This window comes from Salvelinus alpinus, chromosome 29 (assembly GCF_045679555.1).
Source record: "Salvelinus alpinus chromosome 29, SLU_Salpinus.1, whole genome shotgun sequence".
Taxonomy (NCBI): domain Eukaryota; kingdom Metazoa; phylum Chordata; class Actinopteri; order Salmoniformes; family Salmonidae; genus Salvelinus; species Salvelinus alpinus.
The window spans coordinates 15,524,926-15,550,104 of record NC_092114.1 but is presented as its reverse complement, the minus strand read 5'-3'; the positions used below and the strand labels follow the sequence as shown (position 1 = coordinate 15,550,104).

Sequence of the window (25,179 nt, the reverse complement as noted above, 5' to 3'; positions counted from 1 at the left end):
AATAAATACACACAAAACATATATTTTAAATAGTTGTTTATTGATAAATCATCCATAAACCTCACATGGAATTACAAAGTAGGGAATAATGTGTCAATTGACAGTTTACATAATTGCATTCACAGCAAGGTCATCGCCTAGCTCTCGGACAAGAGGATAGGATAGCCTATTCAGGAAAATGACCATTATGAAATAGGACATCTGCAACTACCCTCTAAATTACATTGCGAGTTAAATATCAAACTTTGTTTAGGTTATAGCCAATCAGATTGAAAAAGTATAACCATGTGATGTCAAGTTTTTAAACTGTAGCAAGCTACTGATCCTGTCAATTCCCTGAACCACTCAGTAACAATTTTTGAAGGATGTCATTTTCTAAAGTTACACTGCACCAACTGGGAATATGGTCTTTCTAGCAAACCAATGTCACGATAAATAACTAGTTTCATAGTAACAGCCTGCCACTTACATTTGCAAATTGAAAAAAAAAGTCATGAGGATTGACCATATTTAGGTATGTGTACAACTGACCTCAGTTGATTTACTAGCCAGAATCTTCAAAGCTAGCCTGGGTTCCAGTCTGTGCTATCATGCAAACTCCATGACAAGGATTGGCATTATAGCACAAACAGATCTGGGACCAGGCTACATCAGTCCAGTTAAAATGTATTATGGTCATAGGAAATGAATGTTCAGGGTTTTGAATAACAACCAAGGAATGGTGATGAGGGAAAAAAATATTATCCACTACTAAATCATGAATACAACAACCATATTCCAAAATAAAGACATTCAAACATAAGCCCAAGATAGTACCCAATCCCCATATAAAAGAGAAATATTCACCAGGCAAATTATATGCCTTCAAAATGCTCTTGTTGACACACAAGAGACCAGGAAACATTTCTTCTAATGTCTCATCCCAAAAAAACACAAAAAATGAATCACTGCTTGATCTTTACATTTAGTATAGTATCTGCAACTAAGTGCTCAGCATACAATCTTAATGTAAAATATACAGTATATATAATTACAAGGATATGTTCATGGAAACACAGATAGCGGTAGCACAGTAGACAAGCTCAAGTTAGTCCTCCCCTCTGTGGTTACCACTGCCCAGCTTGAATAAAACAGTTCTAGCATATCAACATGATTCTAATTTAGCTAAAGCTCTAAAACTGCTTGTAGTAAATCACTGGCAGATTCCTATAACACATTCTAAAGGAGCAATGGAATTGCAATTATGTTCTAGAATATTACCACCATGACAACTACTTCTGTATTATGAATGCAAGATCAAAATCCGAGCTGGAAAGCAGGCACAGAAAGGCATAGCAACATAAACAGTCTACAATACAATCTCTAATGAATACAGTACATCTGGAAACACCCCAAAAACCATTAATCATACGCAAACATATTCATAAGAACAAGGAATGATTCTCTTAAGTCCACCCCCTCATCCATTGAGGGACAAGCTTGTAAAGGCAGTATCTAAAAATCAGTGTTTTCCAACCCTGGTCATCCAACAGTACAGTTTCATTGTCGAGGGCTACAAACACACCTCGTTCAACTCATTGATGGGCTTGATGATTAGTTGAATCAGGTGTGCTTGTAAAGGGTTACAATAATAGTGTTTACTGTTGGGGGTCCTGGAGGACCAGGTTTGGAAAACACTGATCTAGACCAGGAGGGTTAAACTCAATCCACTGAGGGTTTAGTAGAGCCAGGGGAAACCCTCAGCAAGACCATAACACTTCCAAAATAGTGTGAGACGTCTTGTCAGTGTGTTCTAGTTGACAAGGTTATTATAAAACAGCTGGAAAATGGCCACCACATGACAACTACGGTGTAGCGCAGGGCTCTCCAACCCTGTTCCTGGAGAGCTACCCTTCTGCAGGTTTTCGCTCCAACCCTAGTTGTAAATAACCCGATTCAGCTGACCAACCAGCTACTTATTAGAATCAGGTGCGCTGGGTAACGGTTGGAATGAACCTACAGGACGGTAGCTCTCCAGGAACAGGGTTGGAGAACACTGGTATAGTGACCGCTATAACCAACAATGAATGAACATTGAAAGATTTCACACCTCTCAGATCAAATACTAATGTGCAACTTCTTAGATGTTCACCCAATGTGCAAAAATAAGATGGTAAGACAAGCACAAAACCCTTACTTAAAAATAGAATCATAAATACTATACATGATTATGTTCATAGTAGGAAGACATTCTCCCCCCCACCACGTCATTCTTCTCTAGGATAACTAGCTAGTTTAGTTGTATAGCTCTTCTTTAAATTAGTTTAGTAAGGCTTATTACGTTCAATAGGACAACCAAAACATGGTTATCTTTCTGAACAATGTACCCCAGTCATTCTAGTGCCTGTGAAATTGCCAACTGTGGATTCCTAGTTTAAAATACATAATTGCATTTTAAAATTACAGAAAAGTTAAACTAAAGAAACCATTCATTAATGTATAACATGAATATTCTCTTGTTTTTAAGTTAGCTACATGGAAAATGAAGAATTCTACTGCAATTCACTGAAGAATGACAGGTTCTGAGACCTCTGTAATAACCCTGTGTGCCTTAAGTTGGTTAAACCGTCACCACGGTTTGGCCGACTACGCCAACCACCAACCCTCTCCAACACCAGACAACAAAATAAATGAAACACAAGGTAAATATACACCATGATCTAAGGAATGTGGAATAGGATGATGGCCTGGAAAGCGAAGGAGGTGTGAGAGTCTGATAGGAGACTACAGTTCAGCCCAGCTTCAGTGGGTTTGCTGCCTGATAAACAAGAGTTCAGGGTTCGGGTAGAAACCCCAATAGAAACTATAAGGCTACCTCCCAAATGGCACCCCATTAAAGTGCACTATATAGGGAATAGGGTGCCATTTGGGACGCCCCCCCCCCCCCTAGGACGACAGCGTGGAGAGCAGTTATGTACAGAGTCCGAGCCTCGAGCAGCCGGGAGGAAGAAGAGTTGAATGAAGAGGTATAGGAGTATGCTGGGCCGGGCTGCTTTCCACATACACACAGGTTCAGTCCATCTTCTCTTTCTGCACCAGTTTGGGGGCGTCCACAAAGTCACGGCCGTTGAAGACTATGACGGCAGCGGTGACGGCAGCAGCAGTGCCCCAGAACAACAAATAGGCCAGGGTCTCAGTCCATGTGTCACCTGGGAAAGAGGGGGACATGAGAACAACCAATAAAGTACAAAGATATACAGAGAGAAACAGCGATTTTTGTGACCAGATGATTGTGATCAACACATTTTATGGACATAACCAGAACAAGCTAGCATGCCCTTGTGTCCTGAGGTTAGTAGGCCTAGAGTTAAAAGGCAAAAATTGACTTGTCAGATTAACAGTGGTTTTCTTACCAGCCATGAGGAGACAGATGATACACATGGAGAATGCGACCACCATGATGATGGGCAGCTGCAAGACAAAGATAACAAAATACATTACTCATAGTTTGGGGGGGGGGGGGGAGCAGAACTCCATATTAAAATGGGAGGAGAGGACCAGAGATGTAGTCGTGTAAAGTGAATGACAAAACATGACTGATCAGTCTGGACATCCCAAAAAGGCATCTCCCCACTCCTGACTCCTATGATACCGGTCTCCATCTCTCAGCAGTAATGGGGATACAACTGACCGTGAGGAACTTCCAGTCCTTCTGGATGCGAAGTGGAGTGGGGCTGTCCGTTTCATCAACAGCATAGTTTCCAAGGAACAAATCAATGGAATCCTGGAGACAAGAAACACACATACCCTTGAGCAACAAAGGGCTGACAACTAACAAAGCAAAATAATGAAAGCAATATTGGTCTATAGAATAACTTCTCAACTATACAGTAGTTGATATAATAATTTATTACTGACTACCTTATGTAGTTCACTAAATGAATTCATGTCATTTTTTTCTAGACCTTTAAAACCAGACGTACTTGTCTGAAGCCGTCAGAGAAGTTATTCTTGTAGTAACGGATGGCAGAGTTCACTCCGTCCATCACCAGACCCATCTGGGTCCTCTTCCCTGTCCTGATGATGGAAATAACAACCATCAATAACAGACACCGTCAACACATATCAAACTCTTCACAACAAGGACGAGTGACACACGTCACAAAATAACCAGAAAGACAGAGACAGCCATTATGTCCACATAGCAATTATAATTGAATGGCATCAATCTGGTGTAGGAGAAATAACCATCAACACACTACATCTCATGGCCAAAAGGCACACGATCTACTTGTACACACCAACCAGCTAGTACCTAGAAAGTCCACATATAAATTAAGCACAAGAGACCTCAAATTGAAGGTCAACTGTTGGTTGACTGTTGGTTGACCTTCAACATCACAAGCATAATGCCTTTAGATATGTAGGTCAGCAGCACACGGACGTTCAATACCTTGTAAAGTCAGTCTTCAGGGCTCCCGTACCGGCATACTGCTTGGCGCATGCGTTGGCATTGTCAGCCCAAGCTAGCGCAGAGAAACAAAAATATAAATAACATACATTATTAGCGAGCAGAGAAATACCCAAAATGCGGGACAAGAGAAAAAAATAAATAAATAATTAGGTGTAATGTTGTCCCTAAATTATGGACATTATTGGTTGGTTGCAGGACAAAGGGACAAAATGTGGGACTGTCCCACACAATTCAGGACATGTGGTCACCCAAGAACAGTGTGAGGCACCACACAGATCAACTTCATATTTTATTTATTTAACTCGGCAAGACAGTTAAGAACAAATTCTTATTTACAATGACGGCCTAGGAACAGTGGGTTAACTGCCTTGTTCAGGGGAAGAACGACAGATTTTAACCTTGTCAGCTCAGGGATTCGATCTTGCAACCTTTCGGTTACAAGTCCAACGCTCTAACCACTAGACTACCTGCCGCCTCATATGACACTCAAAAGCTGCGTTCACAAACACACACACGACACTTAGCCCAGGGCTAATTTTAACTAAGGGTTAGGAGAAGTCCTGGGCTAAGAGAATGCAGTGTGAAAAGGCCTAAAGCAGCTGCCATTCATAGGTTGTAGAGGGGCGTGCCCAACTTACCGTTCTTATAGATCTTCTCAAAATCGGCCTGTTCCTCAATCCGCTGGGCCACATGCAGGACACCCATCCTCTGTGGACAACCACCAAACAAGCATACATAAGTCCATTTAGAAGGTGATAGGTTAGGGAACTGGGGACAGGCCTCAGTTATTCAGTTTGTTCTCTAAAATAAACTGGCAATAATAGTGTGGGAAACAGCAGTAGCCACTGGTTGTGTTTGTTCAACCCTCTGCCTCATCTCTAACCCTCTCATCTAACGGTCAGAAGGATAACACCCCAGTGTGTGAAACAAGGGGATTTCAAGTAATAACGACTGCAACCCTCCTAGCTCCCACCTGTAGCTGGAACTATATGAAATGGCGGGCCAGCTCGGGAGGACTTCCTACCTGTAGCTGGAACTATATGAAATGGCGGGCCAGCTCGGGAGGACTTCCTACCTGTAGCTGGAACTATATGAAATGGCGGGCCAGCTCGGGAGGACTTCCTACCTGTAGCTGGAACTATATGAAATGGCGGGCCAGCTCGGGAGGACTTCCTACCTGTAGCTGGAACTATATGAAATGGCGGGCCAGCTCGGGAGGACTTCCTACCTGTAGCTGGAACTATATGAAATGGCGGGCCAGCTCGGGAGGACTTCCTACCTGTAGCTGGAACTATATGAAATGGCGGGCCAGCTCGGGAGGACTTCCTACCTGTAGCTGGGACTATATGAAATGGCGGGCCAGCTCGGGAGGACTTCCTACCTGTAGCTGGAACTATATGAAATGGCGGGCCAGCTCGGGAGGACTTCCTACCTGTAGCTGGAACTATATGAAATGGCGGGCCAGCTCGGGAGGACTTCCTACCTGTAGCTGGAACTATATGAAATGGCGGGCCAGCTCGGGAGGACTTCCTACCTGTAGCTGGGACTATATGAAATGGCGGGCCAGCTCGGGAGGACTTCCTACCTGTACCTGGGACTATATGAAATGGCAGGCCAGCTCGGGAGGACTTCCTACCTGTAGCTGGGACTATATGAAATGGCAGGCCAGCTCGGGAGGACTTCCTACCTGTAGCTGGGACTGTATGAAATGGCGGGCCAGCTCAGGAGGACTTCCTACCTGTAGCTGGGACTGTATGGAACGGCGGGTCCGCTCGGGAGGACTTCCTACCTGTAGCTGGGACTGTATGGAACGGCGGGCCAGCATGCTCTGAATGACGTTGGTGCGGTCCAGACAGTCCATGCAGTTACTGCGGAACATCCCCTTCTGTTGGGACAACACCTTCCCCTCCGTGTCTACCATGAAGTAGCTGCAGAGAGACAACAGAGGAGTCAGGAGAACACATATCCACAGAGCCAGTAACAGCACTAATGTTGGAACACCACCTTCCCCTCCGTGTCTACCATGAAGTAGCTGCAGAGAGACAACAGAGGAGTCAGGAGAACACATATCCACAGAGCCAGTAACAGCACTAATGTTGGAACACCACCTACCGCTCCCTCTGCAGGGAGACAACAGAGGGGTCATCATCAGGAGACAAGGCTAGATGAGTCCCAAATGGCACCCTATTCCCTATATAGTGCACCATCTACTTGAACCCCAATGGAAGGGAAAAGGCTGCCACTTGGGATGCAGCCTGGGGAAACTCATATGCCCAGAGGAATATCACTGACTGTAATGTAATCACAGGCATTGTACCCTGAAGACAGACCAGAGATAAAGGGTAAAGGAGAAGACAATTAGCCTCTCTTCTGTGTTCATATGCCTATCGTCTTGCTAAAGCACATTAACCCGAGTCTTGTATGGTTGTGGGTGTAGACTAGCAGCTATAGTCAATATGGAGAGTAATACCTGTATTCATCTTGTGTCTCAGCCACATTGTCCACCAGGATATTCAGCCGATCCCATCTCATCCCACTGCACTCCTTGTGGAAGTCAAATGCTACGTACCTGCAGTCATAAGAAACAACGAGTGGATGTGTTAGACCCACCCATCAATGAATCCACTCATCTAAAAAGAAAAAATGTATAAAAATCATAGAAATGATAAGACGATGGGTGAGAGGGTGTTCAGGAGAGCGGTGTTTGGTTCTTACTTGATCATGCCGCTCTCCATGCCAGTCACCATCTTGGCAAAGGCTTGCTCCAGTGGCTTCTCTGAACCCTTCTGGTTGATCTGGAGGAAGAAGGGGAAAAAACACCATCTTATACCGAACAAAAAAACACCTTTAAAATATGCAACATGTTAATTGTTTGTCCCATGTTTCATGAGCTGAAATAAAAGATCCCAGAAATGTTCCATATGCTAAAAAAAGCTTATTTCCCTCAAAATGTTTACAAATTGGTTTACATCCCTGTTAGTGAGCATTTCTCCTTTGCCAAGATAATCCATCCACCTGACAGATGTGGCATATCAAGAAGCTGATTAAACAGCATGATCATTACACAGGTGCACCTTGTGCTGGGGGACAATACAAGGCTACTAAAACGTGCCGTTGTGTCACAACACAACAGATGTCTCAAGTTGAGTGCGCAATCGGCATGCTGACTGCAGGGATGTCCACCAGAGCTGTTTCCAAATAATTGAATGTTCATTTCTCTACCATAAGCCGTCTCAATGTTGTTGTAGACAATTTGGCATTATGTCCAACCAGCCTCACAACCGCCTGCCAGCTCAGGACCTCCACATCCAGATTCTTCACCTAAGAATCGTCTGAGACGAGCCACCCGGACAACTGATGAAACTGTGGATTTGCACAACCGAAGTATTTCTGCTCAAACTGTCAGAAACCATCTCAGGGAAGCTGATCTGCTCGTCAACCTCACCGGGGTCTTGATCTGACTGGAGTTCGGTGTTGTAACCGATTTCAGCAGGCAAATGCTCATCTTTGATTTCCACTGGCACGCTGGAGAAGTGTGCTCTTCAAGGATGAATCCTGGTTTCAACTGTACCGGGCAGATGGCAGACAGCATGTATGGCGTCGTGTGGACGAACGGTTTGCTGATGTCAACGTTGTGAACAGAGTGCCCCATGCTGACAGTGGGGTTATGGTATGGGCAGGCACAAGTTACAGACAACGAACACAATTGCATTTTATCGATGGCAATTTGAATGCACAGAGATACCGTGACGAGATCCTGAGGCCCATTGTCGTGATATTCATCTGCCGTCATCACATCATGTTTCCGCATGATAGTGCACAGCCCCATGTCGCAAGGATCTATACACAATTCCTTTAAGCTAAAAATGTCCCAGTTCTTCCATGGCCTGCGTACTCACCAGACATCTCACCCATTGAGCATGTTTGGGATGCTATGGATCGACAGCGTGTTCCAGTTCCCGCCAATATCCAGCAACTTCGCACCGCCATTGAAGAGTGGGACCACATTCCACAGGCCATAATCAACAGCCTGATCAACTCTATGCGAAGGAAGGAGATGTCGCGCTGCATGAGGCAAATGGTGCTTACACCAGATACTGACTGGTTTCTGAACCACGACCCTACTTTTAATTTTAAAAATATAAGGTATCTGCGCATATCTGTGAAATCCATAGATTAAGGACTAATGAATTTATTTCAATTGACCAATTTCCTTATATGAACTGTAATTCAGTAAAATCTTTGAAACTGCTGCATGTTGGGTTTATATTTTTGTTCAGTATATATATATATATATATATATATATATCTTTCTAATGCTTCTCTCTCACAATGCTGTGACAGGGATATGTTTTAGCCATCGTGAGGCTTCAAAAAAACGTGGGTCCTACCAGGTTCAGAATGGTCTGCTTTCCATAGATGAGGACCTGGGAGTCAAAATGCCTCTGGAAGCCGTCCATCTAGGAAGACAGTTGGTGGAGAATTAGTTATTTCAGGATTTGGTCGACAAGAGATCCACAGAGTGGGTTGTGCAAAAGATAGAGGGAAACTACCAGAAGATATGAAAGCCCTTACGTGATTGGTGTTCTTGCTGATCAGTGGTTTGGGCTTATATTTCAGGTTGGGCCTCTGAGACCAGAAGAAGGGCATGGAGCCTCGTGTCTGTGGACGGAAAACATATTTAATAAAAATGTAAAAATATATATTATTTTTAATTTTTTGAAAAGCTCTTATCACTCTGTATTGGTTCAGAGTAGGGTTGTGGCGGTCTTTCAATTTTGCCAGCCGGTTGCCGGCGCTGCTACTGCCCACGCTGCCATCGCTGCGAGCACCACAACTACTCACCTGTACGAATGAAGCCCTCCCTCCATTGTACAGGACTATTTGCTCAGTCTCCACAAAGTTAGCAGCGTGGCCCTCAGAATCGATACCTGAGAAAAAAACAAATAATGAATGATTATTACCTATTCAACATGCCAGTAGTGCTGCTCAATACCATGGCTCCATCCCAATTGGCACGCTATTCCCTATATAGTGCACTACTTTTGACCAGAGCCCTATGGACCCTGGTCAAAAGTAGTGCACTACATAGGGAACAGGGTGCCAATCGGGACGTGACCTGTGTCTTACCTCTGACGTAGTACCTGACCCCAGCCCTGAAGCAGCTCCTCCTGGATATGAGGATCCATTCAAAGATCTTCCCGTTGACACGGCACGGCTTCATCACAATGACTGGATCAGGGTCAAGGACCTCGCAGAATACACTGCTACATCAGGCCAAATTGGCACCCTATTCCCTATTATAGTGCACCACTACTGACCAGGCCAAAAGAAGTGCCCTATATAGGGAATAGGGTGCCATTTGGGACTTAAGCCAAATGGACGATGCCTTTGTACGCTAAGTGGAGGACGCCATTGTACTTGGTACGCTAAGTGGAGGATGCCATTGTACTTTGTAACGCTAAGTGGAGGACGCCATTGTACTTTGTAACGCTAAGTGGAGGATGCTATTATTTGTGACCTTGCAATGGCTTTCTAAAGTGCCCCTGAGGGAATGATTTAAGTTCCACTGAGTTGAAATTGGTTCTTAGGAACACTCAGAGACCCATTCAAACTCTTATGTTCTGATGTGGTTCCACTGATTATTACCACAAGAAAGATCAGTGGGAGCGAAACAAGACCGTGAAAAGGATACATCCATGGACTACAGGGATCGCAAACTTGTGGAGCTGAAAAGGGAAACAAAGATAATATTTATTTTATTTTATACTTTGTCACTGGATACATTAGAACGAAGAATAAAGACTGGTCATCTATAGTGAGTTATTGTTAAAACAGATCATTTCAGAGGGGTAAGGTTGATGTGATCATATTCTAATACTATTATCTCTGGTACATCAGAATAAGAAAACAACGAATGAAGACATGTGTAATGTATTATAATGCAACACAGGTGGAGGTGCTGTGATGTCCTCTTCAGATCACTCACCTCCGGCTGGGTGAGGAACTCTCTCAGGAGGCTTCCATTCCACACGAACCTCTGATCTGCCTAGAAAACAGGAGACCCAACCAGTCAGTGTCAATCAATTCCTTGAATCTGTCCAACCTGCTGTAAATTATTTCCACTCAATCAGTTTGAGCAGACAATGGCCAGGTTTCCATTGACCGAGCGTGTGTAATGGAAATGGCAGATAGTAAACATTTTATAAAGATCGTACAACATTTGTTTGACGGGTGGATATTTTTTATTTTGTCTAACTTTCCTTATGATGACAAATGGAAACTTATCCCCCACACTATTGGCACAGACCGCGGCGATACGTTGGCACAGACCGCGGCGATACGTTGGCACAGACCGCGGCGATACGTTGGCACAGACCGCGGCGATACGTTGGCACAGACCGCGGCGATACGTTGGCACAAGAGAATCGTTAGAATATGGCAAATATTAGTTAATTATTGCATTCTATACATGCTGGCTTTCGCAGGCTAAACCCCGAGACATGTGGGAGGGCATACATGCTTTCCCCAATGTATTAGTGCACAATTCTCCTAAAAGCTTCCACCACTACTTTGATTAGACGAGGGCAAGGTGAAGCTACCACCCTATGGCTTATAACTAACCGATTCTTTCAAATCTAGATGAAGTGCTTATTTTAGGAGCATAAGAGTCGTTTTTTGGGCACGGCCAGAGTTCTCCTACTGCGTACCAAGCTAGTCAACCACGAAGGCTGAGGTCAGAGAGTATTATCAAAAGATATTTAGTCTATAATAGATATTCCACAGGAAGTGGTCTCTCATCTATCTGTGGTATTATCCCATTAGACGATGTCCATGGCTCATCCATATTGGAGGAGTGTGACTGCCAGATTAACTGTGGTGTTTGGGCTCCTGCCATGCATGTAAACCACACTAGTCACCTTGTCAATCTGAGTGGACACACAGATTGCCCTTTTCAACCCCCCCCCCCCTCAGTCTCAGCTGAGGCATTACTCTCGTGTGCAGAATGTGTACATTGTGTACAGGATTTTCACTTTCTTCTCCAATGAAATCTTGTTCAACTGGTTTGATGGTGAGAAGAACGTGTTCCCCTAGTTTAGACATGGAACAGGAGTCACTATCTGTACCACTCCACCCCCATACCGTTCCTCGTCTGCCCCCATACCGTTCCCCGTCCGCCCCCATACCGTTCCCCGTCTGCCCCCATACCGTTCCCCGTCCGCCCCCATACCGTTCCTCGTCCGCCCCCATACCGTTCCCCGTCCGCCCCCATACCGTTCCCCGTCCGCCCCCATACCGTTCCCCGTCCGCCCCCACCGTTCCCCGTCCGCCCCCATACCGTTCCCCGTCCGCCCCCATACCGTTCCCCGTCCGCCCCCATACCGTTCCCCGTCCGCCCCCATACCGTTCCCCGTCCGCCCCCATACCGTTCCCCGTCCGCCCCCATACCGTTCCCCGTCCGCCCCCATACCGTTCCCCGTCCGCCCCCATACCGTTCCCCGTCCGCCCCCATACCGTTCCCCGTCCGCCCCCATACCGTTCCCCGTCCGCCCCCATACCGTTCCCCGTCCGCCCCCATACCGTTCCCCGTCCGCCCCCATACCGTTCCCCGTCTGCCCCCATACCGTTCCCCGTCCGCCCCCATACCGTTCCCCGTCCGCCCCCATACCGTTCCCCGTCCGCCCCCATACCGTTCCCCGTCCGCCCCCATACCGTTCCCCGTCCGCCCCCATACTGTCACCCTATGGACCATGTTTCAAAGTAAGGCACTATATATATAGTGAAGAGTGCAGCCTCTAGCTGTGTTCTGTATATATATATATATATAGTGAAGAGTGCAGCCTCTAGCTGTGTTCTGTATATATATATATATATATATAGTGAAGAGTGCAGCCTCTAGCTGTGTTCTGTATATATATATATATATATATATATATATATATATAGTGAAGAGTGCAGCCTCTAGCTGTGTTCTGTATATATATATATATATATATATATATATATAGTGAAGAGTGCAGCCTCTAGCTGTGTTCTGTATATATATATATATAGTGAAGAGTGCAGCCTCTAGCTGTGTTCTGTATATATATATATATATAGTGAAGAGTGCAGCCTCTAGCTGTGTTCTGTATATATATATATATATATATATATATATATAGTGAAGAGTGCAGCCTCTAGCTGTGTTCTGTTAACATGTCCTGTGATTTATAAAACATTTTTTGCATATAAAATAGGATGCGACAATTTCCTGCTAGGATGCATTTCCATTTAACCATCTTGTGTCGAGTAAAAACAGCTGGACGCAATGTCACACACAAAAAAACTAGTGTCTGCCCTCTGATAGAGGTAGATAGTTTGCCATACTGCTCATATCCAACCTTTCCAGGTCTACAAAAGAGCCTAGAGGTCTAGGGTTGTTTCTGGACAGGGTCTTTGTTCCAGAGAAACAATAGTCCTCCCCCTCCCTCCCTCTCTCTCTCTCTTACCCTCTCCAGCAGGCTCATCTCCTGGAAGTCGTGGCTGACGTTGGCCAGTCTCTGGAGGGTGTGGGTCAGGTCATAGTCAGTGCAGAAGTAGAATCCATCTGTAGTCAGCACGTTGTTAATCATGGACAGGAATGTCTTGTTGTCTTGCGTCTGGAGAGAGGGAGAGAGGGGAGAAAATAGATTAGCTGGCTGGGCACAACCCCTGACAGTGCAGTTTGTAGGAGTTGTATGTGTGAAATGTGAGAAGAGAGGCTGTTAAGCCAGGGATGTTTTCATATGAAATTAAACAGCATGCTTTAGAAACATGGAAATAGATCTTACCAGGTGACCAATAAACAAATTAAATACATCTGAATCAGATTGACAGTATTAGCAGTATCACAGCCTCAATTGACTCGTGGTTTCAAAAAATAAATAAAAATAAATATAATAATATATTTTTTTTTTTTAATGGGGCCTTGTTATTTCATGGCTGACATCATTTACGTATTACAATTACCCTCCGTCGATAGTTTTCCATCTAAACCTTGTCCACTTCACCTCCCTCACAGGGCTTTACTGCACGTGGAGGTTAGGATGCATAACCTCTAATGATCTCTGCATCCTAAATGGCAGCACCCTATTCCCTATATGGTGCAGGTGTCTTACTTCAGCGACCGAGCAACCCCAGGCATTAAGGCCCCTCCCTCCTCATGTCTAATAGGATCTGTATTCTGGATGCTAAGCCAGTTAGCCCAGGGAGAGAGGGGGAGAGCGAGAGAGGACGGACATGAATGACTCTACGGCTACGCCCACAAGGATTTCTCCCGAAGTGTCTTTTCGCGATCCCTCACATCCTATCTGCTTGTGTCCTTCTCAACAGTATTGGAGAAGGTCCAAGGTTCCTCCTCAGGTCTTCTCCAATGCGTTCCGAAGAGGCAAGGAGAGAGGATGCAAGGAGAGAGGATGCAAGGAGTTACAAATGAGATTCGTCCTATACCTCCTCACCCACTACAAGGCTGCAGCTGCTTCCCTGAATTATGTCAGCACTTAATATCCTGTTTTTGCCAGTGAGTGCAGTCTGTCTTCTCTCCCCACGCCCCGGGTGCTCTGGTCAAAAGTAGTGCACTGCATAGGGAATAGGGTGGCATTTGGAATCATACATGTTTCTTAACACCTCTAATCTCCAGCCCCAGTTTCCACTACGGCACTCATGGAAATAAGAAAAGTATTAAACGCTTGAACCATTTAGGTCTAAACTTAACTTTCACTGACCATTCTAATAAGATAAGTCTTTCTTTGCACATCAAGTAAACCGTGTGACACCCATGTACAGTAGTATGTGGACACACCCGTTGCTGACAGGTGTATAAAAATAGAACAAAACAAGCATTGGCAGTAGGCTGGGCCCGTATTGAAGAGCTCAGTGAATTTCAACGTGGCACCATCATAGGATGCCACCTTTCCAACAAGTCAGTTCGTCAAATTCCTGCCCTGCTAGAGCTGCCCCGGTGAACTGTAAGTGCTGTTATTGTAAAGTGGAAACGTCTAGGAGCAACAACGTCTCAGCCACGAAGTGGTAGGCCACACAAGCTCTCAGATCGGCCCCGCCGAGTGCTGAAGCGCGTAAAAATTGTCTATCCTCTGTTGCAACACTCAGTACCGAGTTCCAAACTCAACGTCAGCACAAGAACTGTTCTTCTGGAGCTTCACGAAATGGGTTTCCATGGACGAGCAGCCGGATACAAGTCTAAGATCACCATGTGCAATGCATAGTGCCAACGGTAAAGTTTGGTGGATGAGGAATAATGATCTGGGGCTGTTTTTCATGGTTCGGGCCAGGCCCCTTCAATCCATTGAAGGGAAATCTACAGCAACATTCTAGATGATTCTGTCCTTCCAACTTTGTGTCAACAGTTTGGGGAAGGCTCATTCCTGTTTCAGCATGACAATGCCCCTGTGCACAAAGCGAGGTCATTACAGAAATGGCTACAGAGCGGTATGGAAGAACTTGACTGGCATGCACAGAGCCCTGACCTCAACTCCATCGAACACCTTTGGGATGAATTGGAACGCCGACTGCTAGCCAGGCCTAATCGCCCAACATCAGTGCCCGACCTCACTAATGCTCGTGGCTGAATGGAAGCAAGTCCCTGCATCAATGTTCCAACATCTAGTCACTAGATTCTAGTGGAAAGCCTTCCCAGAAGAGTGGAGGCTGTTATAGCAGCAAAGGGGGAGGGGGGGGGGGGGAACCAATTCCATATTAATGTCCATGATTTTGGAATGAGATGTTCGACGAGCAGGTGTCCACATACATGTAGTGCATGTCAAATCTGTCTAGTTTACGTGTAACAAAAGAAAAAAGTTTATTTCTGTCCTCTGAAGAGTGGTGGTGTATGGGCCAAAAATAATAATATATTTTTTTTTTTAACAGTGACGACTTTCATTTTCCATAATAAAGTCAATTCAGTGTAAACTTAGTCTGCCGTGCCGTTAGCCAGCGTTGTTCTGACTGTGCTGTGGTGCGTCTCTAAACTCCTCGGTGGCAGTTACAATGACTTAAGTCCCAAATGGCACCCTATTCCCGTTGTAGTGCACTAGAGTCCCATCAAAAGTAGCATAGGGAAAAGGACACCATTTGGGACGTAACCTTACAGTCTCAAGCCAAGACTGCTCTTTCAATTAGCACTACAGGAATAGCCAGCCTTGATGAATAATGTACACGGCCTGCGTCACTGAAATTACATACTAACTTTGTCATTGTGTGATTCCAACAGTAGGGAATAAAGGCAAAGGGGCTGGTTGTTGAAACAGGAGGTCCGATCTAGTTCAAAAGCTACCGTCTGTTAGCCGTCCTAACGCTACTGTAGCTAGGTCCCCTCTAGTTCAAAGACACTGTATATAGGCTATTTCCTCAGAGCTGTGGACTGTTTCCATGGGAGTGTGCTTTCCCTACTGCTTGGCAAACACTAAATTCTAACCAAATTCTCCCTGTGTACTGATGGAGTGATGACATGCAACAACTATCAATGAATACACATACAGTCTCTAGAAAGAGGCTGAACCAGAATCAGCTGACAGTGCTGCATATTGGAATAGGAAGTGGTAACAACCCTGGCTAGTCACACATACGCTATTTACCACCAGAGACTGGGGTTTAATAAACACAACCACCCTTCCTACTGTTCTCTCACGTGCCTGTCTCTCCCTCTGTTTCTAATTATAATCTAAAATGAAACCAATTTGAATGACATGGTAAAAAAAAAAAAAAAAAAATCCCCCAAAAAAGTGCCAGAGCGTGTTTGTCACCTGGTTCTCAGTGAGGTGAAGCACAGTCTTTTTGTAGGAAATGACGTCAAAATCCACTGCCTTCCACACAGCGTGACCCAAGAGGCTGCCCACGTTCCTCTTCTTGGTGATGACAATCAGGTACATCCCTGTGAGAGGTGAAATCCATGGGTTAACATGGCAGACTGGTCAGCCCCATATCTAAACAGTGACGCGTTACAGAGGTACATCTTGTGGGACAAGACGGAAGTTACGTCAAAATGATCTCTCCGTTCTTCCAAAGTGTGCACTTGTTCACTTGTTCACTTCCAACTCATTTGAAAGTAAATTACTGCTCTAAGGAATATGGTGGAAACTCCTGCTATCCGGCTAGGCCACGCCACCACCAATCCAATGTTTTTAGATTTGTGGGAAGTAGTGAACGAGTACACACTTCAGAATGAAGGAGATATTGTTGGGGCGCACCAAGTGGTAGGCCTACATCTTGTGTGACAACATATACAGGACCAGCCCAGTCAGGCTGTGGAACTACCTGCCACCAGGCGGACGGTCCCCATGATGCCACAAATGGGCCTGGTGTTGGCTGACGGCGGAACATCCTTCTTCCCTAAAGAAACAAGACTAAAATCAGTGTTTCACCTTAATCGTTTAGTTTGAGATGGTAAAACATTTTCAGTATAAAAACATAAAACAACTCAAACCAGATATAGTGTAACGTACGTAGAAAAGATAATGGAGCAATACATCTTGAAATATAATCGTTGAGATCTAACAATCACCAAAATAAAAACCAGACAGGGAGAATCCACATTTCTGAAAAGGTAATGGAATTGATTTCGTAATAAATGTTTGAGTCACTCAGATAGCATAAGAACACAGTGTAAGCCACGGCAACATGCGTAGTAGAACTGCAGGAAACTAGCTATAAAAAACAGCTAAATGTCTCTGTGGCCCAGAGGAGGGTCTATAAAACGTCGGTCAGAAACAGCGCCATTGGCCACGGCCACTATTCATAATATCCTCACTTCAAGATCTCCATTAGATACCGAGAAAAACCCTCTCTGCAGCAAGGCACTCGTAGAGTATGAGAAGGAGCCATTAAAAGGGTCATGGCATGGTTAGAACCATGAGCAGGGGTCCACTATTTGCATAGCAACTCAGAGCATCTTAATGTCCATATCAACTGACAGGAATTCTAATGGTTTTGACCCTGAACTCTGTTGACTCACGCCAATCAATGGCAGCGTATTTCTGTTTTGTGTTGACAATCTTCCCATTGAAGCCCCCAGTGTCGTATTCACTAGAATCCAAAACGGAAGCCAAAACAGGGAGGAACCTACCTGAATTCAACCAATAAGAAATACTTGTTTTTTGTTTTCTGTTGCAAAGCGTTTTTGCTATGGTGTGCACTAAGTCTTACCAGTCAGGGTCATCTCATTGGACACCCTGTCGATGGCCAGGACTGCATCCACCCCATCATCACAGGCCTCAATGTAGAACTTCTCTGGGCTAGTGTGCCTGTGGGAAGGGAAATAATGAGGTTCAAGTATGTAGCGGACTAGGGTGAAGTATTTAGGGAATACTTCACCCCGGAGCATGTTACAGAGAACGTCCAGTGACATGAAGAGCAATAAAGATTGCAATGTACAGAAAGGTTATCTGCCACCTGAGATGCAGCACATTACAGAGATGTAATAAACCTCAGGATTGTAGACAGGCAGACAAACGTAGATAATGCCAACTGATTAACACTACAGTCTGAAGAAGCACTGTCCAGCACCAAACTCTAACCCGGAAGAACAATAGCTACACAGCGACTGTTTATGTTTAGCTTGCCAGTGGTGACGTCAGACAAAGGAAATACCAGAATAAGCAACTTGGTGGTTTCTGTCTCCATAGTTACATGTTGCACTGCTTGTCCCATTTCTTGCTGAGCTTAGAGAGCATGGCATGTAATGATGGAAGCTTAATATCACAACAGATCTGCACCGTCAGATGTTTAAACAGGTTTGCTCAAGAGGACTGAGCATTGCAACTGTCTGTCTGCATTAAGGCAACTCTCTTCTACACCACTGCCTGTCAGTGAGTATTGTACTGCATGAATCTCTTCAATGATTAGGCCTAAAATGGTGCATTCAGCAAGAGACTGAAAGAAAGATTGCAACACTTGTCTTAGCCTAGGCCTTGTATGACACAAAGCCTAGCCTACAAAAGCTCATCCACGCCTGTGCAAACAAAGAACATTGAGGCCTAAAAGGAACAGCAAAGAACAATGTACTGTGTAACAAAGGTGTTTCTCTGTCTCTGGCTATGATTGATTTCCTATAACAGCATAAACGGGCTGAACAACTTAACCTGCAAGCAGGCTTTCTCAGAGCTTGAAAATCCAGCACCAGAAAAACATCATTTCTGGGTGACAATAAAGTCTGTAGAATGGAGTGCCATCATGCACTACCCTGAGCTATAAGTGAGGACTGAGGAGAAGTGGCTGCCAGACAAAAGCCTTATTGTTAGGGGCATTTCAACACATTCTCATGCCACAGGAAAGCCTGAGACAACCAGATATACTGCTGGCATTACAACCACTCCATACTGGCTGCTTGCATGACTTGACATGAAGTTGTAACTGAATTTAACAACCTAAAGTAGGTTAGAACCTGTTTCACGGCCATTGTATTGGCAGATAGCTCGTTGAGAATAGGTATCGGTGCCAACTCGGATACAGCATCAATACTTCATGAGCACTATTGTTGTGTTAATACATCTACTATTGGCTTGGCCCATTTACTTGTCGTTTTGAGCCACTCAGTCAGCTATTCAGATCCCCACCCCAATGTTGCCCAATATGTCCTGCAAAGTGTCACACCCACTACAAAGACAGCACACTTTTTTTTTTTTTTCAAAACTTGGACTGATATACCATTGGTCTGATTGCCCACCCTGTAGGCTACTCCAAGTATTGTATATAGAAAGGCCAGGTCTCTATGGTCAGTGTTATCCCCTGCTGCTTATCCATATGACTGTCTACTAGCAAACAATAAGACAATTATGTTCTTTTTTTTTGCAACTACACAAGCTAAATAGCTGACTACTAAACTGACAGGCAACTGCTTACACAACATTAATGACACTTCGTCGTTGCCATTAATCTAGACAAATAGATAGTTCGCTTGTTAACTAGGTAGTTAAGCGAGTTCTAGACTGGATTGCCATTGATTGTTAGCTTAGCTAGCATTCAGCAGGCAATCAAGCTAACTAGCTGATGTCAACCCGAATTTTGAAATTCATGACAAGATTTTGACACATGTCCACTGTACGTCTCTTTGGGTGAAACCGTGAACCTGATATTGAGTATACTTGATCGGTGTCGTTTAATTACATTTAAAAGTGAAGCACAATACTTACAAATTGAACCTCTCGTAGGCAGTCGGCATCTTCACTTCTTGAATCAATCTGACCTTAATAATCTTCTTCGGTGGTGGTGTTTTACCGCGGACAACACCGGAAATGGTGTATTGCTGCCCACTACTGGTTGCGGGAAATGAATAAAAAACGAAAAAACTCAGTGCACTGAGGTATTAGAGAGGGGGAAAAAAATATTTAAAAAATAAAATACAAATAAAAAAAGGTATTAGAGAGGAAAAGGAAGAGAGAAGCACAACTCCGAGGAAAATCAGTCTCCCTCCAGCGGGTGGCGGTTTTTCGTTGTTAAGCCCTCCAAGCATGGAGTTGTTGTATGTCGGTCAATGAGTGTCGAATTTGGTAAACCAAAAAAATAATGGCTTATTTGCTACTTGAGGTTTATTTGATCGAATATAAATTTCGTAATGCGTAAGTTGTTACGAGTGTACTGATGTAAGTAGGACACGTGACATCCCAGCAAATTTGAGAAAAAACACTTAATATCAGAGTTGTCTCGAGATGGCTATGCATATTCATGACATGAGGCTAGTTGAATACAGGCGGTTGACGTCAATAACCCTCATCGAATATTCAGAAAGGATTACAATAATGTAGTGGCGACACGTCATTCGGGGCAGGGCATGTTTTGAGACCCACATTTTTTGCAAAAAATAAAATAACAAAAAATCTATATATTTTGGGGGGGAGGCTTTCCTGTTTTGCATGTTATTTTGGCATTAATAGGTGTCCCATATCAGTTTGCAAACAATATAAAATATATATATATCATTGAGTTAATAAAGCCACATACAAACATGGTTTCTTTTTTGTTTTCTTGAGTAAGGCAGCTCCAAAATGCAGGTGTTTCAGCCTAGCTCAATGAAACCTGTGCCGGTGTAAAAAAAATTTGATGTGGAGCGCCGTCCTCAAACAATCGCATGGCATGCTTTTGCTGTAATAGCTACTGTAAATCGGACAGTGCAGTTAGATTAACAAGAATTTAAGCTTTCAACCGATATAAGACCTAAATGTGTACCTAAATGTTTAATATCCATAATTTTTATGATTATTTATTTGAATTGCGCGACCTCCACTTTCACCGGAAGTTGTCTCACTAGCAGGACGCCTATCCCAGAGAGTTTTAAGACAATTCTTATTCACAATGACGGCCTAGGAACAGTGGGTTAACTGCCTTGTTCAGGGGCAGAACGACAGATTTATACCTTAGGAATTCGAGCTAGCAACCTTTCGGTTACTGGCCCAACACTCTAACCACTATGCTACCTGCCTCCTCTTTCTAGAGCTACTATATGAAGATCACTGATGACATCATGATTCCATTTTTTTTAGTTCCCAGTTGTCTTGAAAGCACCATCAATCCAGAGAATTACAGACTTTGATGACACGGTGAATCCAAAAATGTCTTGTATGCTGCTAAATAAATAATGTAATATTCCAGGGAGATATGTATACTGTAGCTAAGAAAGTAATACTAAGTGTATGTTGTGTGGTAAGCTGTTAGTAGCCCTTGTGCCTCACCTTAATAATTTGGTCTATTTTCACCTCTTAATTTTGCCTATTCTTCTGACTTGTGGTGCACATGTAGCCTATAACTATAATAATATTATAAGAGCTTTCATTGTCTGCTTATACGCCCTCTTTATTTATCCTATGGTTCTGACTTGGTGTACAGGGAGAACACTGTAAGAACGGCCCATGTTCTGAATTCTGTCGCTGTACATTTCAAAAGTGCTGAACAAATAGTTGTATTGACTACGTCCGTCCTAGCTCGCTCATTCATGTCGAAATTACGGATTATCTCTTATCCGCTTGTCGTCCCCTTATGCCATAATTTTTACATCTCAATTGTCAGTAGAAACCAACCACATTTGTTTAAGCAAGTCAGCTATATTTATACATGTTTTTGTTTTCCGTTATTTAACTAGGCAAGTCAGTTGAGAACAAATCCTTATTTTACAATGACTGCCTACCCCGGCCAAACCCTAACCCAGACGACGCTGGGCCAATTGTAAGCCGCCCTATGGGACTCCCAATCACGGCCAGTTATGATACAGCCTGGAATCGAACCAGGGTCTGTAGTGACGCCTCTAGCACTGAAATGCAGTGCCTTAGACCGCTGGTACTGTGGTTGGGACTCTGCTGTTGGGACAGCTTTATGTAGGCACTAACCGTTTGTGGGCACCGTTTGTCACCGTTATAGTGCAATGAATGACATCGCCACTGCAATAATGTATCCACCAATCCAAAGAATAGATGGAAGCTAGTGCCGCTTTGTGGACAACGACTTCCATTGACTTCCATTGGATGCAGTCTATCACAGTGCCATCTGTTTTGTCCCCAAAGCTCCATATACTACACACCACTGCAACCTGTATGCTCTCGTTGGATGGCCCTCGCTTCATACTCGTCGCCAAACCCACTGGCTCCAGGTCATGTACAAGTCTCTGCTAGGTAAAGCCCCGCCTTATCTCAGCTCACTGGTCACCATAGCAGCACCCACCCGTAGCATGCGCTCCAGCAGGTATATCTCACTGGTCACCAAAGCCAATTCTTCCTTTGGCCGCCTCTCCTTCCAGTTCCAATGACTGGAACGAACTGCAAAAATCACTAAAGCTGGAGACTCTTACCTCCCTCACTAGCTTTAAGCACCAGCTGTCAGAGCAGCTCACAGATCACTGCACCTGTACATAGCTCATCTGTAAATATCCCATCCAATCTACCTCATCCCCATACTGTATTTATTTATTTATCTTGCTCCTTTGCACCCCAGTATCTCTACTTGCACATTCATCTTCTGCAGATCTACCATTCCAGTGTTTAATTGCTATATTGTAATTACTTCGCCACCATGGCCTGTTTATTGCCGTACCTCTCTTATCCTACCTCATTTGCACATACTGTATATAGATTTTTCTTCTGTATTATTGATTGCATGTTTGTTTATTCCATGTGTAATTCTGTGTTGTTGTTTGTGTCGAACTGCTTTGCTTTTTCTTGGCCAGGTCGCAGTTGCAAATGAGAACTTGTTCTCAACTAGCCTACCTGGTTAAATAAAAGGTGAAATAAAAAAAATAAAATAATGTCATGGCGGAGAGAAGTGTATTTTGTCAGTATATCTATAAAAGTGGGCGCGCCAGAGGGTGTGGTTTGTAGACCTGTCATGGATATTTAGTGGGAAATACGCCACCTAGTGCGCATAATAAGTATTTGTCGGAGGTTTAAAAATCTCAGAAATGTTCTATATTTTCCATTTTATCACCTTGTAAATATTTACCTGAAAACAAACGTGGAAATATAGACATTACAATATTCTATCTAAACATCATTATGGGATATGTATGAATGAAAATATAAAAACAGGCAGTATATGTGCTAGCCGTAAAACTGTAAGGACCCAGCCGTATAAATAGAACGCACCCGGTTCATACGTCCTCTTTCCAGTCAAGACGCTTGAATGAGTGGTGTAGGCAAATGAGAAAAAGATGAAGACACGCATTACATTTATGTTAAGAAAAATACAACCCAAATGGGTTGGCTATGCTTGTTATAAGGACGGCGAGTGTGGCTGAGAGGTTGCCCAAGTCACCAGAAATTTGCAAGGTAACTTTAACTGGGTATCTACCTTCTTTAGCTAGCTAGCAGCAACACCATGTGCGCATGCACGAAAGACGTGCAAAGATGACCCTAATAATGACACGTGCCTGGAGTTGAGTGTTTATGATGATTTACTAGACTAGAGTCTCTGATTTACAGTGATGTTCTTTCACAGTGCACTGAGACACTTCACTCAATTATGTATCATTGACTAATGTTACCTATTGAGTTGAAAGATAATGTAACTAATGCAACATGTTTGGTTTTCTCAGGAAAGTGGACGGGCGTCTGAAGTAGTCTATCATTTGATGGTGAGTTTGTGGCACCTGGAGTTTGACAAATAATTCAGTAATTGAAGTAAGATCCACTGTTGTATGCGTACCGCCCGTAAAATGTATGTTTTACTCGGCAATTAATGTCGAACTCTACATTATGGCTCCCCTTCCTGGCGTCAAGCAAAATTACGGCAGTTATACAATTTTAAAAACTTAACACTAGATTCAGATTTCACAAGTGTGCCCTCAGGCCACTACCACGTATTTACAATACAAAATCCATGTGTATGCATAACGTATCTGTTCCTGTTGCTTCAGTCCCCTGTCGTATTTGTTTAATTGTACTGCTTGCATCAGTTACTTGATGTGGAATAGAGTTCCTTGTAGTACTGCGCGCCTCCCCTAGTCTGTTCTGGACTTGGGGACTGAAGTGTAAATGTGCAGCACGATGTTCCAAGCTTGCCCAGCAAACATTTAGTTAACCATGTCATTTTGTCGGTACAGTACTGATGACTTCCGAGTGGCGCAGCGGTTTAAGGCACTGCATCTGGGTCTGTATAATTTGGTGAATGTTCCAAAAACGTCGCAAATAACAAGGTTGACAACGAACGCAACGCATACGACGTATAGTGGTAGAATAAGATACCGGGTAGGGAGTGGGCAATTCTGTTACGTTTTTCACTCGCCACGTTTATTCCCAGAAATGTCTGTCCTATTAAGAATAAACTACGTGGTGAGTTGATACCTATTCGGCAGCTAGTTAGCTAGGTGAATTGCAAATGCTACTTCTGTATGCGTTTTTTGGAACGTAACACAAATTGTACCCACCCCTGCATCTCAGTCCTAGAGGAATCTCTAAACCGTAACTTAATGTATTTATCCAAGTATATATTTTTGCTTGTCAGTGATGTTTACCACAGTAATGTATTTGAGTTTAACGACCATGAGAATACTTTACATGCACTACCATCTGAGACATGAAAGCAACCTTGTTGAATCATTTGAACCTCAGGTTGTAGTAAAAAGCTTACGTCTTGCTGTGTTACTTCCCCAGGTTCTGCTGCTCAAAGGCATGGGCCATTGAATTTGTCTACTTGCTGCCATTGTGGCAAGGTGAGTTGTGAAGTCACTTATTTTGATCCATTAGTACCATCTAATGACTGATCATTATCCAGTCCAAGGATTTCACTTGACATGTGTACTTATACCATGATGTTGACCTAGCTATGTTAATATAGAACTTGCTACAGCTGTCGGTGATGCTGCTTAACATACATTGTTTGAGTAACTACTATGATAACTCACATTACCTTCTGAGACAGTGGATATTATACAGTGGTCCTGTGTACTTGTCCACGTTTCAATGTGTAATCATGATTTCTCTGCAGTCAGGCCACAAGGTGGTTGAGGGTGTCACCATCTTTGGAACAAATGTAAGTAATTGACACTTTGTATTTTGTGACATTCACATTTTTGTGTTATGGGATAATGCCTGTAGCGTCTATGATGATTGCGAATTCGGTTCCTGAATTAAACTGATGCTTTCTCGCAGCGCACTGAGACATACATGACAAATATCAAGTGAAGTATTGACTCTGTCATAATGACAACATTCACTACATGATCACTTGCACTGATAAGAGGATATTGGTTGGTTTCCCAGTCACTTGTT

The 25,179-nt window shown here is 43.8% G+C and overlaps 1 protein-coding gene and 1 non-coding gene across 2 annotated transcripts; one reads left to right on the top strand and one right to left on the bottom strand.

Annotated features, from left to right (window-relative positions):
• Positions 1-21: 21 nt before the first annotated feature.
• Positions 22-19,738, bottom strand: LOC139559112 (phosphatidylinositol-3-phosphatase SAC1-A-like). Its single transcript, XM_071374834.1, has 20 exons — positions 19,621-19,738; positions 17,636-17,733; positions 16,748-16,822; positions 16,237-16,364; positions 12,946-13,095; positions 10,443-10,502; positions 10,149-10,182; positions 9,584-9,685; positions 9,299-9,384; positions 9,029-9,115; positions 8,845-8,913; positions 7,169-7,248; positions 6,924-7,022; positions 6,243-6,381; positions 5,092-5,161; positions 4,433-4,505; positions 3,963-4,056; positions 3,671-3,763; positions 3,393-3,450; positions 22-3,188 (listed from the first exon to the last, which is right to left on the bottom strand). Exons 1-20 carry the CDS (start codon positions 19,647-19,649, stop codon positions 3,052-3,054), a joined length of 1,761 nt encoding a protein of 586 aa, XP_071230935.1. The 5' UTR covers positions 19,650-19,738; the 3' UTR covers positions 22-3,051.
• Positions 19,739-24,404: 4,666 nt separating this feature from the next.
• LOC139559470 (small nucleolar RNA Z195/SNORD33/SNORD32 family) lies at positions 24,405-24,487 on the top strand. The gene has a single exon (XR_011671774.1). It is a non-coding gene; the product is annotated as a small nucleolar RNA Z195/SNORD33/SNORD32 family (small nucleolar RNA).
• The last annotated feature ends 692 nt before the right edge of the window (positions 24,488-25,179 follow it).